Below are 19,742 nucleotides of genomic sequence, written 5' to 3' on the forward strand. Positions count from 1 at the left end.
GGTAGTGTAAATGTCAATAAACTGTAACTTTCAAACATTTCCGGTCTTATTACTTTGATGAAAGATGGAATCGTTTTAAAGATGAATGCTCTGCTCTTATTCGCCCGTCTACTCAACCATCCATCTACTCACTCGGTCGCTCTGTCTGTCGTTCTTCGTTTGTCGCTTGTTCTACGTACCACCTACACCATTCTGCAGGTGTACGTCGGTCGTATAAGTCTCGAATCATTTTTAACGCGTTTTATGAGGACGCGCTTGAATAATACGACCGAGCAGTTTTCCTATTTTCGTATTTTTTCCGACTCGATGCACGTTACGAGTACTTATATCTGCACGAGTTTTGAAAAACGTCGAGATAGATTTTGTTTGGAAAATTTTAATTAATACTGATCTTCGCGATTGTGTGATTGTCGTCTTTGAAAATATTATATTTCATTTTAGAATTATCGTAGGTACTCGTAGTTTTATTATCATGTCTCTTGAAGTCTCAAAGTTTAAGAAATTCACGTCTTTTTAGAACGACTTTGTTTCAACTTCATTAGAAAGGTCAGAAATAAGTGCTTTGAGCTTCTCTCTTTTTTCTAAATCTGGAGCTGAAATACCCAAAATTTGAATCTGAACCCTCGAGTTGATGCAAATCAACATGTCTATAGATATTGTAAATAATTAAGTGGAAACGAAACTTGTATTTAAAATACACAAAGAAATCTGAAGACTCTAAATTGACGTCAAAATCATCGAGAGGTGAACAAATTTAAAGTGCACCAATTTCAAATCCAGTTCATTATTTTACATCTATTGCATATTTTTTAAGCCTTCTTCCAAAGTGAGAGATGCCTGAAAAAGTACCTACTTACTATTGGATGATAGAGTTGTCTTTATTTTGAAGATGAGCTGTTTTATGCTCCTCTGCCTCCTAAAGTTGTTGGATTTTATGAGAAAATAATAATTCTTATTTTTGATTTTCCTGCAAGTTCAGAAAATTGGGACGTGCCCATGTTGAGAGACGCTCACCATGTTGCCAAAAATTGTGAGAAATCAGGCCTAATGAAAAAATTGTACTTAATTGAAAATTTCTGTTGCAGAACTCCTCTATATTATGACTTTTCTTTAAAAATATGTTTGCAGCAAACGTTAGTTCTCCTGCACGAACACTCCTCCTGCTCATCTTTCTGCTCTCATCTTTCACTTGAAAAAATTGAGAAGATGAAACAAAAGTCCGTAAAAATTTGTTGAAAATTCTCAATTTCTGTGCCTCGTCAAATAACCCCTTTCTCCAAAATAGCTCTTTCGTCTCCCTGAATGAAGTTTGTTTCCTCGAAGCCCTATAATTTTTTCTAATTACATATCAATAAAATGAAATGGAAAATAATTTTTCAAAAATTTTCAATACTCGAGTCAGAATATTACTCTAAATAACTCTATTTTTAAGGGAATGGGAAATCCTCGTTGAAATTTGAAAAAAATACCACCACTTTTTTTTTTTTTAAGAAACAGATTTTGGTCACGAATGGAATATGAATTTCAGTTGGGGGGGGGGGTGGAAAGGCGAATTCATTTTCCTAGAAATAATTTCACCTAACTGATCCGTTGTTTTGGAAATGGACCATTTTTGAGCTGTAATTCGAGTTGAGAATTTATTTGAAAAAAATAATGTAAGTACATAGATGTCTTTTTATGGCGTTTATGTACTTACTATGTACTATGATACGTAATTCGAGGTTTCTGAGCATGAAAATAAGTTCAAATTTGAACACCAGTTTGTCATTCTCTAGAAAATCAGATTTTTTGGTTAAGATCTTTTTTTTTAAATGAGGGAGTTGAAACCGAATTTGGACTCAACGACCTCAAATTAATCAAAAAACAATCGCATCTCGATTTTTTTGAAGATTGAAAAAATTAAATAATAAGACGGATATTTTAACAACAAACTTCCATTCACATTTTTTTTTTGAGGAAAATGGTCGTATTTAAATTTTTCTCTCGAAGGATAGTTTTAAATCATGGATATATGTTTTTTGGTCAAGTTGAATTAATACTCGATCAGACGTGATCATCCGGACCAGGTCTTCAGCCTGCTCCGAACCAAGCCCGAGCTCTATGCTGAGATCTTCTGCAGCCTGGGACCTAAGTCCGGTCAGATGTGTCTGTGTGGACGCGAGTAATCTAACCAAAATTTGAACTGATCACCCGTCTTGTCTGTCTGGCTTATAAAGATCGTTTGCCTGCCCTCTCAAGGTCATTGACCCGTATGTCTGGACCCACCTGTATAGCCTCCAAAGAACCTGTCTTCCTGTCTGGCTTTTTAAGAGCATTGACTCGTCTGTCCGGCCTCTTAAGGTCACCGACCTATATACCTGTCTAGCCTCTCATGCTGATCTCTCTGCCTGTCTGCTGGCCTCTCGAGGTTATTGGTTTCTCAAAGTCTTCTGTCCCGTCTCTCGTCCCTCTGTCAGTCCTCTAACGCTGCTTTTAAACAGTGTCTGTCACAAACACTGGTTTTAGACAGTGTCTGTCATAAACACTGGTTTTAAACAGTGTCTGTTTCAAACGCTGGTTGGAAACAGTGTCTGTCACAAAAACTGGTTTCAAACAGTGTCTGTTTCAAACACTGGTTTAAAATGGTGTCTGTCACAAACACTGGTTTTTAACGGTGTCTGTCACAAACACTGGTTTTAAACAGTGTCTGTTTCAAACGCTGGTTGGAAACAGTGTCTGTCACAAAAACTGGTTTCAAACTGTGTCTGTCACAAACACTGGTTTTAAACAGTGTCTGTTTCAAACACTGGTTTTAAACAGTGTCTGTTTCAAACACTGGTTTAAAATGGTGTCTGTCACAAACACTGGTTTTTAACGGTGTCTGTCACAAACACTGGTTTTAGACAGTGTCTGTCACAAACACTGGTTTTAATCAGTTTTTTTCACAAACACTGGTTTTCAACAGTGTCTGTCACAAACACTGGTTTAAAACGGTGTCTGTCACAAACACTGGTTTAAAACGGTGTCTGTCACAAACACTGGTTTCAAACAGTGTCTGTCATAAACACTGGTTTTAAACAGTGTCTGTCACAAATACTGGTTTCAAGCAGTGTTTGTACTGGTTTAAAACAGTGTTTGTTTTGTTTTAAACAGTGTCTGTCACAAACATGTATTTTAAACAGTGTCTGTAACAAACACTGGTTTTGAATGGTGTCTGTCAGAAACACTGACTTCAAACAGTATCTGTCACAAACACTGGTTTTAAACTGGTTTTAAACTGTGCCTGTCACAAATATTGGTTTCAATCAGTTTTTGTCACAAACACTGGTTTTAAACAGTGTCTGTTTCAAACACTGGTTTTAAACAGTGTCTGTTTCAAACACTGGTTTTAAACAGTGTCTGTTTCAAACACTGGTTTAAAATGGTGTCTGTCACAAACACTGGTTTTAATCAGTTTTTTTCACAAACACTGGTTTCAAACGGTGTATGTCACAAACACTGGTTTTAAACATTGTCTGTCACAAACACTGGTTTTAATCAGTTTTTGTCACAAACACTGGTTTTAAACAGTGTCTGTTTCAAACACTGGTTTTACACAGTGTCTGTCACAAACACTGGTTTAAAACGGTGTCTGTCACAAACACGGGTTTTAAATGGTGTCTGTCACAAACACTGGTTTTAGACAGTGTCTGCTTCGTTTTACATAAGCAGTGTCTGTTCCAAACACTCCTCTTAAAGTCATTGACCTGTTTGTATGGCTTTTCGAGGTCGTCTGTCTTCCTGTCTGACCTATTAAGGTCATTCATCTGTCTGTCTGGCTTCGCGGAGTCGTCTGCTCGACTCTTAAAGTAGGTAGGTAACAACTGACCTACTTGTCCAGTCTCCCAAGGTCGTCTGCCCGCTTTTATGGCCTATCAAGGTCATCTACCCGTTTGTTTGGTTTTTTAGGTCATTGACCTACTGTCTGGTCTCTTTAAATTATTCACCCGTTTATCTGGCCTCTCAAGGTCGCCTGTCTACTTGGTGGACTTCTCAGAATAGCTCAAAATCTCCAGATTCTTTTCTATAAACCAATAATGTTTAATGGCAAGATCAAAATAAATCGCAAACATTGAGAATTCAAGGTTTTATTAGGGAGTGCATTTTTCAAAATGCCTCAAAATTGCATAAATAAATGAAAAAGTCAAACAGGTAGGTACCTAGTTGCATAATGGGTATTATCTTTAGAAACGTCGTTTTTTTGGTCGCATTTGAACTTGAATAGAGTTTCGTGGCTCCATATTGATGTTTTGAAAAATTTTACTTTTAATACTCCACATCTTTCCCGAAAAACATAACATAAGAAACACTTCGAAATGCTGAAAAATGATTTTGAACTTGGAATTATCTTGGTATTTGAAGTCACTCTTTCGACACCAGTGAGAAAAAGCAAAAATCGAGCCATCCTAGATTTTTTGTATTCTGCCTAATCTTCGCTCACTAGTTATTGATTGAAATAAAGGCAATAAATTTATCATTTTTTTTTTTTTACAGAATATTGAAACGTTTATAAAAGAAGTTTACAAAATTCGCTACAACGAAGATCTCCCAGATGCAACGATTACAGGCATGTACTCATTCGCTGTTTCCATATTTGCTGTTGGAGGAATGCTGGGTGGTTTCAGTGGTGGAATGATTGCCAACCGTTTCGGCAGGTTTGTGTCTCATTTGGCTTTTTATACCCTCAATATACTTACATAAAGTTTTCCTATCTGATGATTAACATGAACTTTAAACTCAACAGGAAAGGAGGGCTGCTACTGAATAATTTTTTAGGGATTGGAGGAGCATGTTTGATGGGCGCTACCAAGTTCTTTCGTAGTTACGAAATTTTATTTGCTGGCAGATTCATCATCGGTGTTAATTGTGGTAAGTGATCATCTTGTCATAATTTGTATGTACATACTTTTCATCGATTAAGTAACATACACAATTATTTCAATGCATCGAATATGATTTTACACAGGTTTAAATACGTCATTAGTACCAATGTATATATCAGAAATATCACCGCTCAATTTAAGAGGAGGTTTAGGTACAGTTAACCAATTAGCAGTAACGATAGGATTGCTGATTTCACAAATTTTAGGGATTAAGCAAATTTTAGGGTCGGACGAAGGCTGGCCTCTTTTGTTAGGTAAGATCTTCATTACATATTCGAAAATCAATCGAGTACCTACTTATTATGTTAATCGAGCAAATATTACATGTTGAATTATTACTCAACAGGGTTGGCAGTATGTCCGGCAATTTTACAATTAATTTTGTTACCAGTTTGTCCAGAATCTCCTAGATATCTTTTAATTACCAAACAATGGGAAGAAGAGGCCAGAAAAGGTAATAAAAAATAGCGTAATTTATGATTCTTTGCCCGATGTGTGGTAGGTACAATATTCATAATATGTACTTTTTGGTTTCGTTAGCCTTGAGACGATTACGAGCTTCCAATCAAATTGAAGAAGATGTACAGGAAATGCAAGCGGAAGAACGAGCTCAGCAAGCTGAAGCTACGATCTCTATGATAGAATTATTGTGTTCACCTACCCTAAGGTATCCTTTAATTATAGGTGTTATTATGCAGCTCTCTCAACAATTATCTGGAATTAATGCTGTAAGTGTCTCGTTTTATTGTGCTGAAGAAAAACCATTCGCAGATCTACTGTAAAGTTGCAATTTCATGGAAAATTGGTTTTCGATGTCTTTAGGTGCTTTACTATTCTACCGGATTGTTTCAAAAAGCGGGCTTACCAGAAGAAATTGCCAAATTTATGACAATCGGCATTGGCGTGATAATGGTGGCAATGACGTTAATTACCATGCCTTTGATGGACAGAACAGGCAGAAGAACGTTGCATCTTTATGGTTTAGGCGGAATGTTTATATTTTCTGTTTTTATAACAATTTCTTTTCTTACGAAAGTAAGTATTTGAGCCTTTTCTTGAAATAATTTGCTAAATATTTGTTACTCTGGTCTGATTTGATAAGTTCTAGTCTGATCTGTTCTCATCAATATAGATCAATCAGATTAGATCTGATTCAATCTGGCCTCTCTTGTTGGATCCGACCAGATAATTTGATTTGACCCTGACTTAATCTAATCTGATCTGTTCTGATCAAATTGGCTCAATCAGATCAGGTCATATCCAATCAGGTTTCCCCATATGGAGATCTGGCCAGATCTCAGCAAATCTAATCCGATCCGATCATTTTATATGCTGCATTTGTGTAATTCCAACCCTTGAAATCAGATATCAAAATTCCAATTCCCTTTACTCAAAAAGCTCATTTTATGATCACTTGAAAGTTCTATGATTACTGGACTTGATCCATCTCATGGCATAGAAGCAATATTTATCATTGTCGAAATGACCCAGCATTGGATCTGTAGCTTTAAAATAATACCCCTCCCCCTTCCCCTTCCCCAAATGATCGTCGTTGGTAGATTTTGGTTGATGTTCTTATTGTATTAATTATACATAGATTGATAGATATTTTATTGATTAATTATTTTGTTTTTATTTGCATGTATTTTTTTTCCAAGATTGAAAAAATTTTCATGGATAAGACTTTTGATTCATTATTTTTATTTTGCTTGTTTTTCACTCCAAAATAAGCTGAATCTTCCTTAACACTTATGGATCAAGGTAGTCGTTGTAAATCACCTCGCATGAACCTTTTATGATTTTCATTTGTTTTATTTTCTCGCTTAGTGATTTACCAACCTCGATTCATTGTGTTAAGGAAGAGAACTCATTACTACGTTTAATAGGAGTTTTTCGGCTTTGTGCAGGAGATGATCGACTGGATGTCCTATCTGTCGGTGGTGTCGACCTTGGGTTTCGTTGTATTCTTCGCAGTCGGTCCTGGCTCCATACCTTGGATGATAACAGCCGAGTTATTCTCCCAAGGCCCAAGGCCGGCTGCCATGTCCATATCTGTATTAGTTAATTGGACATCTAATTTCATCGTTGGTATTGGCTTCCCTACCATGGATGTGAGTGTTTGAAAAAAAAACCACTTAAACATAAATTGGAAACTCTCTGCACAACGATTTTTAACAACTGTCGATTTTTATCGTTTCAGGCTGCCTTAGGAAATTATACTTTTCTTCCATTTAGCGCGTTTTTAGCATTTTTCTGGATTTTCACCTACCAGAAAGTTCCAGAAACTAAGAATAAGACATTCGAAGAAATTTTAGCTGTGTTCAGGCATAACGGAAGGTAAACAAGCGTACTGTATGATTTTAAATTACCTATTGTCTCTCATATGGTTACGTATATACGAGAACTGTTTGATTTATTACAGAGATAGTTTCCGGGATACTACACCTTATGGGTAAGTTTTACTTTAACATTTATCACTTTTTGTGTGTTTGCAACGTGTTGGCTTCTTTATTTAATACATTTGGGCTCATTTATTCATATCGCATTTGCCTATTTTCAATGTGAAACCTTCATGTTCTGTTCTGTCTCGATTTAAATTGCAAGCTCGGGCCTTTTCACAACCTGTTAAATGTACCTATTCACATTCTTACGTACACCTATTGTAAAATAATATACCTATGTTCTGAGGGGAAAGTATAGGGATGGGCAATGGGTATAGAATCGATATTGTCAACTTAATGAGGTGACATGGTGTGAAAATACTAACCATTTTTTTCTAGATCTGTTCGTTGGTATTGGGAAATTTGGTGTTCAATGAGTTATATTGATTTGAAATTTGGCAACGTTGCATTGTAATTGGAAAATAATTTTCATTTGAATGATTATCAAACCATTTTATCAGATTGAAGGTAGTGAAAATAAATTGTTTTCATGATGTTTGAGCTGCGTAAATTCTCATTCTGGAAGAGGCAAATTTGATGATGCGGTGTTGCCGCTATTCTCAAAATGTATGTATTTTTTTTCTAAATCCGGTGAACTATAATTTAGCATTAAAAGTCATTGCCCTATATTTGAAAAAAATCATCTTGCCTGTCTAATTCACCCCCCCCTCCCTCCACCCACAATAAAACAAGTTTTTTTACTTTTTTGTCTGTGATAAATATTTACAATGTTGCCAAACATATCTTCCAAGTAGTTTTTTGACTCAAGTGATTTTTTAGAGCATTATTACGAACTGAACTTCGAATGCCTCATCGATAACAAATTAATCCCGAGAAATGAAACATTACAACGTTGCCAAATTTCATTCTTGAAAACACTAACAGCTTCTATATCTATATAGAATGTTTTAAAGTGAATTTCATCTATATGGAAATCGTGTACAAAAATTATTTTTCATTTTTATAGTCCAAACACGTTAGGCATGCAACGAACTCCTTCATAATTCTGGTACTGCTACGCCTGGAAGACCCGATGGTTTAACGTACCTACCTACCTATCTACCTACCTATCTACGCCTAAAGATGCATCCTACCTACCTACCGCCGTTCGTGCTCATTAAAGAGCAGCCGAAATAGAGGGGAAATTATACATATTGATATAAAAAAAAAAAATAATAATAAGTTGTTACTCGACATGAGTTTTCCGTCACAACCGGCATGTCACGTAGTTTGGAGTGCATTTGACTACCTTCAAGTATGTAGTGCATGCTTTAAACCATCGTATTTGCATTTTTATTGGTGCTTGTATATTGTACTCGGGAGTATATATTTTTATACTGTTGACCTGTTTGCACACATACTATACATACTACAACGACTCTTACCATTTGTAATCTAAGATATCGTCATCATCGACATGACAATACTATTAAGTTACTGCGAACCGTTTATCTCAATATATTGAGAATAAAACGAGAAAGAAGAAAAGGTTGTATAATCGTATAAGATTTTCATAATTTAATAATGCTTTTGGAACGATACTCTTTGTCGAAGTTTATAATATACGCCATTATACGTGTTTTTAATGTCTTCGTGTATTGCTCAATTCATTACGAATATTAATCCTAAAAAATACATAATTTATATGAATATTCCATTAGCAATAAGACTTTTTTTTTTCTTTTTTGTGTAATTTAAGTGGTTGATTTTTTTCCTAATACATGTCGCCATCATTCCCATAATGCATAAATACGTACATACTTTTATTAACTTTACCAATAATTGATAACCATAAAACGTACTGTAGGTAGGTAGCTTGGTTGTATGCGAATACAAAAAGTATTACCTATACCTATACCTACGAGTGTATTTTTGCATTTTTAATTTTCTTTTCTTTTTTCTCGCTCTTCTTCCTTTTTTTTATATTATTTATTTTAAATCGTTATTTTCAGTACTTTATAAAGAGAAGACTTTCCTTGAATGCGAATTGATTAACCTGGTCTTTTGAAAGGAACGTCGGAAGAATTTATTTATCTTTGACAGGTTTTCAATACCTTCTAAAAGTACTTACTCACTCTTCTTTTTTTCTTACCGTCGTTGTTGTGTTACTTATGGGAGTATACACTGTTTAGTGTATATTCACCTGAATTGATATCAAAATACCTAATTACCTATTTTAGATTTTTTCTTATCGTATTTTTTTAAAAGTTATTTTCCATCAATCATTGTAGCGTACCTGTTACTTTATTTTAATTTTTTTTTGTTTTTGTTTTTAGTGAATATCTACCTACCTATTTTAGAGTTGTTTTAAACATAAATTTTTCGTGTGAAATATATTTTTGCGAATATTTATTTTTGCTCGACTTTTTCGTGTTTAAAAATAGATCTGAATGATCTGATTGAAAAATATTTTATTGGATTTTTCTAATTGGTTAAAATTCGCGTAATTTTGGTCAAAGTTCTTGAAAATTGTAAAAATTTGTAATTATTTTGGAGGTGGGTAAAATGATTGGTCATACAGGATGTTTTGATGAGGGTCATCCTTCGTTAGGAATATTGGTGCAATGATTTGGGCTGTTGTTTTGTTCAATTCGGCGAATTTTGGATTTTCGAATTAAATATTAATGATTGAACAGTGGGTTCCATTCTCTAAATTTGAATCAGTGGAATTTGACTATTTTAATGTAATATTTCCTAAAATTGAAAGTTTTCTGGATTAATCAGTAGATTTTTCTAATGATACAAGGATTTCATCTGATTACTGATTGAATCTACTGAAGAAAATCAATAGGTAGGCTATTGGGTGAATCATGAAATTCTACGAATTCATCTGAGTTGATCTGAAAATCCACTGTTGAAAAATCAGGAAAAAAATCTCTGAATCAATCAGTTATTCTATCAGTGATTTTAATTATTTATCATCACTGATTGAATCAGTAAAGGAGCCTAGGAAAAGCGATCGGATCTGATCAAGTCTGAACAGATCTGTTTTTATTAAAACGCTAATCTGATTGAATCGGATCAGATGTAATTAAATCAGGGGAATGTCTCGATCTGATCCGTTCTGATCTGATCCGTTCTGATCTGATCTGATCAGATCAATAAGATTGCCACTATTTGACTGGGTCTGGTCTGGACAGATCTGATCCTATCAAAACGCTAATCTGATTGAATCGGATCAGATATAATTTAATCAGGGGAATGTCTCGATCTGATCCGTTCTGATCTGATCTGATCAATAAGGTTGCCGCTATTTGACTGGGTCTGGTCTGGACAGATCTAATCCGATCAAAACTCAGACCAGACCGGATCAGATCTGGCCTGATTTAATTAGATCCTGAGAATGCCCCAGTCTGATACGTTATGATCCGATCTAGCTGATCTGATCAATGTGGTCTGATTAGATCTCTTGAGATGTGATCAAATCTAATCAGGTCTTCATCTCTATTGGATCTGATCTGATCAGATGTTATCTGACCAAAACTATGATCTGATAAGATTTGTTCGGATTTAATTGGGACAGGTGAATGTCCTGATCTGATCAGGTGTCATCAGATGTCTTCAGAAGTGGTCGAGTACGAACACGTCTGAACAAATCTAATCTTACTTATAAAAAAGATGACCTGATTAAATCTGTCTTGATCTCATCAAGTGAATTCAGATGTGGTCAAATCCAACCTGGTATCTTCTGTTATTAATATCTGATCAGCCCTGAACGATCTAATCCGATCAAAACTCTGATCTGATTAGATATCATCAAATAATTGAATCCGAGAAATGTACCGAAGTCTCTTCAGATATGGTGAGATCTAATGAGGACTCCTTTATTAAAGGAATACATCTAATCAGATCTGAACAAATCTGATCCAATACAGATTCTGATCTGATTTGATCTGTTCTGATCTTGTTGGATCCTGGAAATGTTCGGATCCATTCCAGTAAGGTCAAATCCAATCAGAGCTCTTTCATTAAATTTCATCAAATGATCAGGTCTGAACAGAACCAATCTGATCTGATCAAAACTCTGATGTGATCAGATCAGGTCAGATGACAATTCAGTGTATAATGATAGAATCTGATCACATCTGATCAGATTGGGTCAGATCAAAGTTTTAATAGGATCAGATTTATTCAGATCTGATCAGATCCGCTGAAGGTAAACCTGTTACGTTCTGACCAGATCTGATCATATCATATCTTTTCCTCCTGCTGAACTTCTGATTCAATATATAAGAATTACTTTATTCTGTGATTGTTTTCTGACTTGGGTATTAGGGCTCGATCTGTTTTGTCAGAGAAATTGCAAAAATCCACTGATTGGGTCAATTAAAATTCACTGATTCAGTTCAAAGATCAAAAAAATTCGCCTGAAAAGATGGAATAAAATCATCTCAGAGGGAAATGATCATATCTGAGGGAATCTGATGAGACCTATCAGATCTGATCAGGTCATGTCAGACAGATCCGATCGTTTTCCTCCTGGAGTAACTACGTTAATTTCATTTAAATAAAAAACATGTTTTCGCCTTGATATCTCAGGGTATGCAAATCTGTTTGCATTGGTGCCATATTAGTAGCTAACAAATACTTGAAACTATATTTTGAACACACTGTATGGACATTAAATCACCTACTGAAGTAATAACTTCAGAACACTGCAGTTATTTACCAAGGTTGTGCTGAATTGTCAACGTTGCTGTTATTGGTGCATATTTATGTAGGTACATATATTGTGTGAAAGTGGTGAGAATGGGTCATGAGTTATGAGGGTAAAAACTGCATTTGATCATGGAATGAGTAGTCTATATTCTTTTTTCAACTCAATTTTTCGGCTGTGGTGAAATACAAATATCTGCTGCAACTACTGCTTTGGGATTTGGAAATTTAAAGCGAGCTGCATCGTCGGAATCAGAGACCAAACTCGCCATAAATAACGAGAAACATGATCTCAATTAAGCCGAATCGATGCTGATTGAAACTTGACAACACTGTATGCAACTTTGATCACATAATTTTATACCATACCTATTTACGATACCTATCTACTATTTTTTGCAAAATCATTCTCTTAAAGCACCTTTCTGTTTAAAAAAATCTCTTTTATTCTTTTTCATCTCCACCAAAAACCCAATTTTAGTATTTGATCATGCATGAGTAGTGATAGTAAAATGAGTTTGGCTTTCAGTTTTTTTTTACCTGTGTGTGCGTGTGATTTTCTAGTTGATTTTTTATACTCACTGAGGAATTTGCTGCAGAAGGTAATATTAAATTGTGTATAACTACTCGCTCCATAACATTCGGCGGAAATTAAATTAGTCTTTGGTTTTTATTGGTTGAGAGACGTGGCTTAAATCATGTACCAAATTCGTAATGTTGTATGTTTAAACAGCAAGAAACGTGCTGAACTCAAGGAAATGGCGCAGGATGAGTTTGATTGGTTTCAATGTAGTCATCCGATATGGTCTCAGTGGCTCAGGACGGAGTTCCTTTGAATATGTTGACCAAGAAGAAAAATTACCTAAATTAATTAACTTTACCTACTTTAAATGCACAAATCGATTACCTACGTATTTTTAATTAGATTTAGAGAGTGGTATTTTATACTTGTCTACTTATATCTACCAGAAATAAGTAGAACAAGTTTTCAAACCATTCGTTGTGGTTGTGTAATGTTTAAGGACCAAAAATGCATTTCTTTAGAATTACCATACTATTCCTTATAAGTTTAAGATTTTTTTTTTTCAATCATTTTAGATTAATTTTACGATTCACGATGGCGTGTTTTAAGAAAATTTTATTGACTGATGTCAATTTTTAGATTCGAGAAAGCTGTGATAATATGCGTTCAGCTTCTTCCAGTATATTTCGTATATCGTTGATTAAAATCAAGTTTATTTATAAGTTTAATTACTAAGTTTGCATTTACTAATTACCTTCCTACCATTAGTTTTAAATCTAAGTGATGAATATTTTCAAATTGAGTCATCGAGTCTGATAAACTACAAAGGTGTGATAACTAGAAGGATTCTTAATTTTGTCCAATATCAGTGAAAAAAAGTTTTGCAAAAATCTTGTATTGTGAGGTCTTATTTTCTACCCAGAAACACTCTGAGGAAATTCGAGTTTTCAACAGAATCATTACAAAATAAATGCAGTACAAGAAAATATGACAGTAAAACGAATTTCACGCTGTTATGAGCGACATAACGTGAAGTTTTGTATATTGGGCGAGTGAGTGCATTTTTTCGTTGTCTATCTGATAATGCATGCAATTTAAAATTCACGTGTGTCTGTAGTTTTGCCAACCATGAAGTCTGAAAGATATTCAATTACGTATAATGGAATTCCTTTACTCGTTACGAGTGTTAGAGAGCTAAAAAAATTCCTCAGAAAAAAATACGTTCGCATTATACCGGGTGTCCCATCGCAGAGTCGACCGATTTGCCAGAATAATACAGCAACTCATAAGCTATCAGTGTAAATTGGTTTGCTGAACTTATAAATTGAAGGGGAAAAGTTGTGGAGCATTCAGTGCTGATTATTTAGGTCATTCGTCCAGTCGAAAATTGTGGGATCTGATCAGATCTGAACATTTTATGGATCCAATTCGATTTGATAATATTCGCTACATCTAATAATTAGATCTGGCTAATCAAAGATTTGATCTGGATCGAATCCAACAGACCATTAGTAGACGAGAATGGATTTGGTACTGATCTGAGCAGATCTGATCATACCTGAATAATCTGATCACTCAGGAGAAAATTATTATATGTGGTCAGATCTGATCAGGTCCTGTTGGATCCAGGAAATGTCCAGATCTGATCATTTTCTTTTCAGATATAATCAGGTTTCCCTAATTGGATGTTATCAGAGCTGACTAGATTTAATAAATCTAATTAGGCGAGGGTTTTGGTAAAATTGGATCTGTTCAAACGTGATCAGATCTTAGAGAAAAGACCTAATTGGGTCTGAATCTGAATAGTCCTGAATACATCTCACCAAACCTGATTAAATTTGTTTAAATCTGATGAGATCTGAATGATTTAACCAGACTCAATCAGATCAGAGTTCTGATTAGATCAGATTAGAGTTCTGATTAGATCGGATTAGAGTTCTGATTAGATCAGATTAGAGTTCTGATTAGATCAGATTAGAGTTCTGATTGGATAAAATCAAAGTTCTGATTAGATCAGATTACAGTTCTGATTACATCAAATCAGAGTTCTGATTACATCAAATCAGAGTTCTGATTACATCAAATCAGAGTTCTGATTACATCAAATCAGAGTTCTGATTACATCAAATCAGAGTTCTGATTAGATCAGATCAGGGTTCTGATTAGATCAAATCAGGGTTCTGATTAGATGAAATCAGGGTTCTCATTGGATCAAATCAGGGTTCTGATTATATCAAATCAGGGTTCTGATTATATCAAATCAGGGTTCTCATTAGATCAGATTAGAGTTCTGATTATATCAAATCAGTGGTCTGAATATATCAAACAGGTGACAGGTGGTCTGATTACATCAGACCAGTAGTCTGATTACATCAGATCAGTAGTCTGATTACCTCAGATCAGTAGTCTGATTACATGAGATCAGTAGTCTGATTGCATCTGATCAGTGGTCTGATTACATCAGATCTGATCAGTGGTCTGAGTACATCTGATCTGATTAGTGGTCTGAGTACATCAGATCTGATTAGTGGTCTGAGTACATCAAATCTGATTAGTGGTCTGAGTACATCAGATGAGACCTGATCGGATCTGATTGAATATAATCAGACTCGAATAATTCGAATCTACCTGAATGACCTAATCAGGTTTTATCATATTAGAGATCAGGTCGGATTTGATCTATTCAGACCTGATCAGATTCAATATTGACTTCTGATTTCATCAGATCACACCAGAATAGATCTGATCAGACCTCGATAAATCTGATCAGACCTCGATAAATCTGATCGGAGTAGAAAAGATCTGATCAGACCTAAAAGACCTGATCATACCTAATCAGATCAGAGCTTTGTTGGGAATACATTTTCAGATTCAATTATGTAGGAATACCAGATTGAATTTGATTAGATTTGAGAAGAGCTCTGATCAGACCTGAAGGACCGGACCAGATATAATCAGAGGGGAGTTTTGGTCGGATTAGATCTGATCGGACCTGATTATAGGTTAAATTAAGGAAACCTGATTGAATCTGACCAGATCTGATCAGATCAGGGTTTGGAGTTCACAAACAAATTTACACTTGCGTAATTCAGATTGCTGCGTTACCTAGCGAATTTTTCAACACCTGTTACGGAACACCCTGTATCATCATCCCAAATCAAAATTGATGGAGCAGTTATAGAAATCCAAAAATTCAACAATGCGGGTTTTATAATTTGCCCCTGCAAATCCCCTGTCTGCAAACTTACACTCGCGTGCTTTCAGTGTCTTACGAATGATTAAGAATGAGAAAAGAATTTTGAGTGGTGATTTGAATGTAAAAGTAAAAAAGCTCTTCCAAATTTGACATACAGTGTTGCCAATTACTACAACTCGCATTATAATTAAGACTTATTGTTATTAGGGATCATCGGTCGAATCATTTATTAGGTCAATTACGTTCTAATATCGCGATTACACGACAATGTACGCGAATACTTATATTACCTCCTACACTTTAATCTAGTGTACTTACCTATTTAATTATAAGTGATATTATAAATTAGAATTTAATTATGTTACATTATGAAGTAATAAAAATAACCCGCAGAGCTCAGTTTTCTGTACCAATTGACAGTGTACACCACGAATGTCAATGCAATGCTTAGTAATCGTTGAAAATGCGTGTAAAACACTCTACCTTGAATTGCGGTAGAAGTTTTCAAACTCGTGTAGGCATATTCCAGTATTTTAGCTTAGAGTATTATATTGAAATTAACCGCAAAATACAGAATGTTCACAATAAATACGCTTAGTAGTTGCACGTCTGCCATACGATTTTTTTTCAAGCTGTTTTTAGAATTTTTAAAGCCAATTTTTTATTGTTTTTATGAGAAAAAAAATCGCTGTAAATATTGTGATAATCGAGTGTCCAAAACTTATCAATCGAACACCTCAAAATCAATTTATTATTATTTAGAAATGGCAGCTCGTTGGGTTTGAGAATAATCTCCACTTAATTCAGCGTTTAAAACAGATAGATGAGACTTCGTGTAGACATATGAAAATAAATTCTCAAAATTACCCGACTTGACTTAAAGGCTATTTTCATAAATTATTACGAGACATTCTTTTAATTAATGTAATAGGTAGCCTCTTATACATGTATTTAAAAGTGGAAAAACCCCTCAGATCGAATGCACTAAAAATATAGGGAAACTATCCAACTAAAATTCTGCACTAACGATAAGACTCGTAAAAATATAGTAAATTGGTAAACCCGATACCAGCAAAAATACACATTCCAACGATTAATTCATTACTGCACTCGTTGCGAAGTAGATATCGTACAATTGCATCCCATAAACATGAGAGAGAATTCGCAACGTATTCAAATTGAGTTTTAACAATTTGCTGCTGGATTTTATACGAGCTAATATAGAGAAAAAGACGTAAAAATCTTTCTTTTTTAGTTCGTAAATAAAAACACTTTATTTTTATTACATCGTTTTATTTTCTACTTTGACATGTATCTCTCGTTCGTGACTTCATCTTTTAAGTAGGTCGATTGTCAAATATTATTTCATTCGAATGGTCTCTCCGTCTCTGTCTCTCTCTGTTTTTCTCTCCTTTTCTATATACGGATCACGCACCTTTGAAACAGATCAATTTTCGTATATGTATACGCAGCTATCTCTCAGATGACAAACGATTATTGCACTCGTTGAGTCGGTTTATTTGTAAAATTATTTTTTAAAATGATTTCAGGAGTATGTTGAATTGTGTTAATGCGTTAGAGCAAAGGATACCGCCGCCTCCGCCGCCAACGGAAAGAGCATCTTTAATGGTGTCCGAAGAGAAGCCTATACCTGATACGTGTAAGTAGAATTTAGTTTCTACAGTTTGCAGCGTTTTTTAAATCATAATTTCGTTTTTTTTCACTCCTTCCCTCCACCAAAAAATGGTTTGAGAAAATAAGATTTCGAATGATAATTTTTTTTTTAGAATAAAATTGAAAAATTGAATATTGTATAATCTATTGCAGTTTATAAATTTTGTTTACATTTTGAGAGCTCAAATTTCTAAAAACTTCGAATGAAGACCTCTTCTCCGCATAATCACCTCATTCCCCTATCATTTTTTATTACACAGATCGATAATAGAGTTAGAGATGATGCTTTTATATTTTAAAATCTGACGGAATAAATACATAGGTACCTATCTACTACATTTAGCTTTACTTACCTACATATTATTCCTAACTCCAAGTGCCCAGTTATTATTATTGAGTCCAATAAGGGAACAGTCAGAAATGAAGATCCCTAATTAGAATAAAACTTTTCCACCCCAGATTTCACCTTGAACCTGATCAGATTTGCAACTACATAATTTTTTTAGTTTTGAAGATAGACAATGGGAGAAACTTTTTTTACTTCGTTTCGAAAAATTGTTCCATGAACAATGATTACAAATTAAAAATTAAATTTTCACTCCAGCCAATCGCTTAAAACTTTTCAATTTTGAAGGAAATCAAATTGGCAACACTGTAACTGAGCTTATTCTCAACATCATCATCATCATCATCATTATTGAACTTTGACCCAGTGAGCCATTCAGCCCATTTGGGAAACTGTAGAAGAATTGCTCGCTGATGTGTCATTAAGTTTTTTCTTCGGTCTTCCTCTGCTTCTCCTGCCAGTTGGAGTGTATTCTTTGACTTTTCAAGGGGACGGTTCATCAGGCATTCTATCAACGTGTCTTCGCTATTTCTTTCTGTAATCTTCCACCCATCAAATGATCGGTTCTGCTTCTAGCTCCTTCAGGATTTCTTCATTCCTTTTCCCATCATGTCTCATGTACCTATCCTGCCATCCATGGCTTGCATGAATCTCATTTCTGCTGCAGTTACTCTGCTTTTTATATCCTTTCTCATCATCCATGTTTCGCTTCCATACAGCAACATTGGTCTTGTCAGCATTATTATAAATTCTTTTTTGAGTTTCAGCTCTTTCTTGGATGGATGGCTCGGTTTATTGCCCCCCTCTTACTATCAGGAATTTGTTGATCTTGAGTTGTGCGTCGACCTCTCCTTCATAAGATAGCTAGCACCCAAGATATTTAAAGCTTCTGACTTGTTCCACTGGCAGTCCATTTGGACATATGTACTTGTAATTATGTTATGATCAGCCAAGTGGCATTTGTTCCCCATCATTTTGCTAGATGCTAGGTAAGATCAGTTGTCACATGATCACATACCTACTTTAAAAAAAATTACTCCAATAACCCATTCTATAAAGTCCAAAAAATGTATTTATTTTTGTTTTAAGTAAGGTACTGGCGGGTAAATACGCTGGTCGGGTAATTACGCCACAATGCTGCTTCTCGAAAAGTACTGTATATTTCCGCAAGATCATTCTTCTGAAATATATTTTTACATCACAGAACTTTGCTAATGTGGGTATTAGAGTGTGGGAGGCCTTTTTAGAAATTTTATTGGCAATTGAAATTTCACTCTCAAATTTTTTCCATTTTTTCAAGAAATCCGTAATAATTTGAAAAGGATTGGAGAACGTAAATACTGTTTTTGATACAACATCTGTTTCGATATTTTTTTCAACCAACATTATTCTGCTTGAATTTATTAGTTTTAAACATAATTGCATGGCGGTGTCGACCGTGCATAATGGACGAATATTTCAACATAAAAAAAACACCGAAGTTGAAGCCGACTTTTTGGCAGGGTTGCGGAACGATACCGATACCGAAAAACCAATACCGGCAAAACCGCCTAATTTTTGAAAAAAATTGAAAAAACCGAAAACCAATACCAATAAGTTGACAAATGAAAAACCGATTTAGAAAATACCAATATAATTTCAAAATCGGTACAAAATACCGAAAACCAATACCGAAATTATTTTGAAATCTGTATTTTGGTACTCATTTTTGCATATTTCTGCAAATGAAACAATTCCAACATCAAACAAAATGAGTTTATTCATTTCAATGATCGCTTTTCTTTGTTGATTTTCCTCTCATTTCATTCTCATTTCAACTTTTATACTACTACTCTCTCAATTTCTGAATTTTAAGCCAAAGTGTTCTGTAATTAGCTTGATTTTTGGGTGATAAAATACCAATACAGAAACCGAAAACCGAAATAAAATTCACAAAAATTGGAAAAACCGATACCGAAAACCAAAATTTTGAGGTAGAAATTGATGAAAACCGAAAAACCAATAC

The 19,742-nt window shown here is 34.7% G+C and overlaps 1 protein-coding gene across 12 annotated transcripts in view; it reads left to right on the forward strand.

Annotated features, from left to right (window-relative positions):
• Positions 1 to 19,742, forward strand: part of Glut1 (Glucose transporter 1) — a 228,417-nt gene that overhangs the window by 192,419 nt on the left and 16,256 nt on the right. For 8 of the 12 annotated variants that reach the window (XM_065349101.1, XM_065349103.1, XM_065349100.1 and 5 more), the window contains 10 exons: positions 4,513 to 4,673; positions 4,763 to 4,887; positions 4,985 to 5,155; positions 5,248 to 5,355; positions 5,442 to 5,629; positions 5,724 to 5,936; positions 6,788 to 7,012; positions 7,102 to 7,238; positions 7,324 to 7,353; positions 17,268 to 17,377. In XM_065349101.1, the coding sequence (XP_065205173.1) occupies positions 4,513 to 4,673; positions 4,763 to 4,887; positions 4,985 to 5,155; positions 5,248 to 5,355; positions 5,442 to 5,629; positions 5,724 to 5,936; positions 6,788 to 7,012; positions 7,102 to 7,238; positions 7,324 to 7,353; positions 17,268 to 17,377 (1,468 nt within the window). Of the gene's footprint in view, positions 1 to 4,512; positions 4,674 to 4,762; positions 4,888 to 4,984; positions 5,156 to 5,247; positions 5,356 to 5,441; positions 5,630 to 5,723; positions 5,937 to 6,787; positions 7,013 to 7,101; positions 7,239 to 7,323; positions 7,354 to 8,309; positions 9,695 to 12,731; positions 16,307 to 17,267; positions 17,378 to 19,742 lie in introns of those variants that run through there. The other 4 variants (XM_065349104.1, XM_065349106.1, XM_065349108.1 and 1 more) reach the window with 4 other exon arrangements.

The sequence above is a fragment of the Planococcus citri genome, chromosome 2 (assembly GCF_950023065.1).
Source record: "Planococcus citri chromosome 2, ihPlaCitr1.1, whole genome shotgun sequence".
In the NCBI taxonomy this organism is placed as follows: Eukaryota; Metazoa; Arthropoda; class Insecta; order Hemiptera; family Pseudococcidae; genus Planococcus; species Planococcus citri.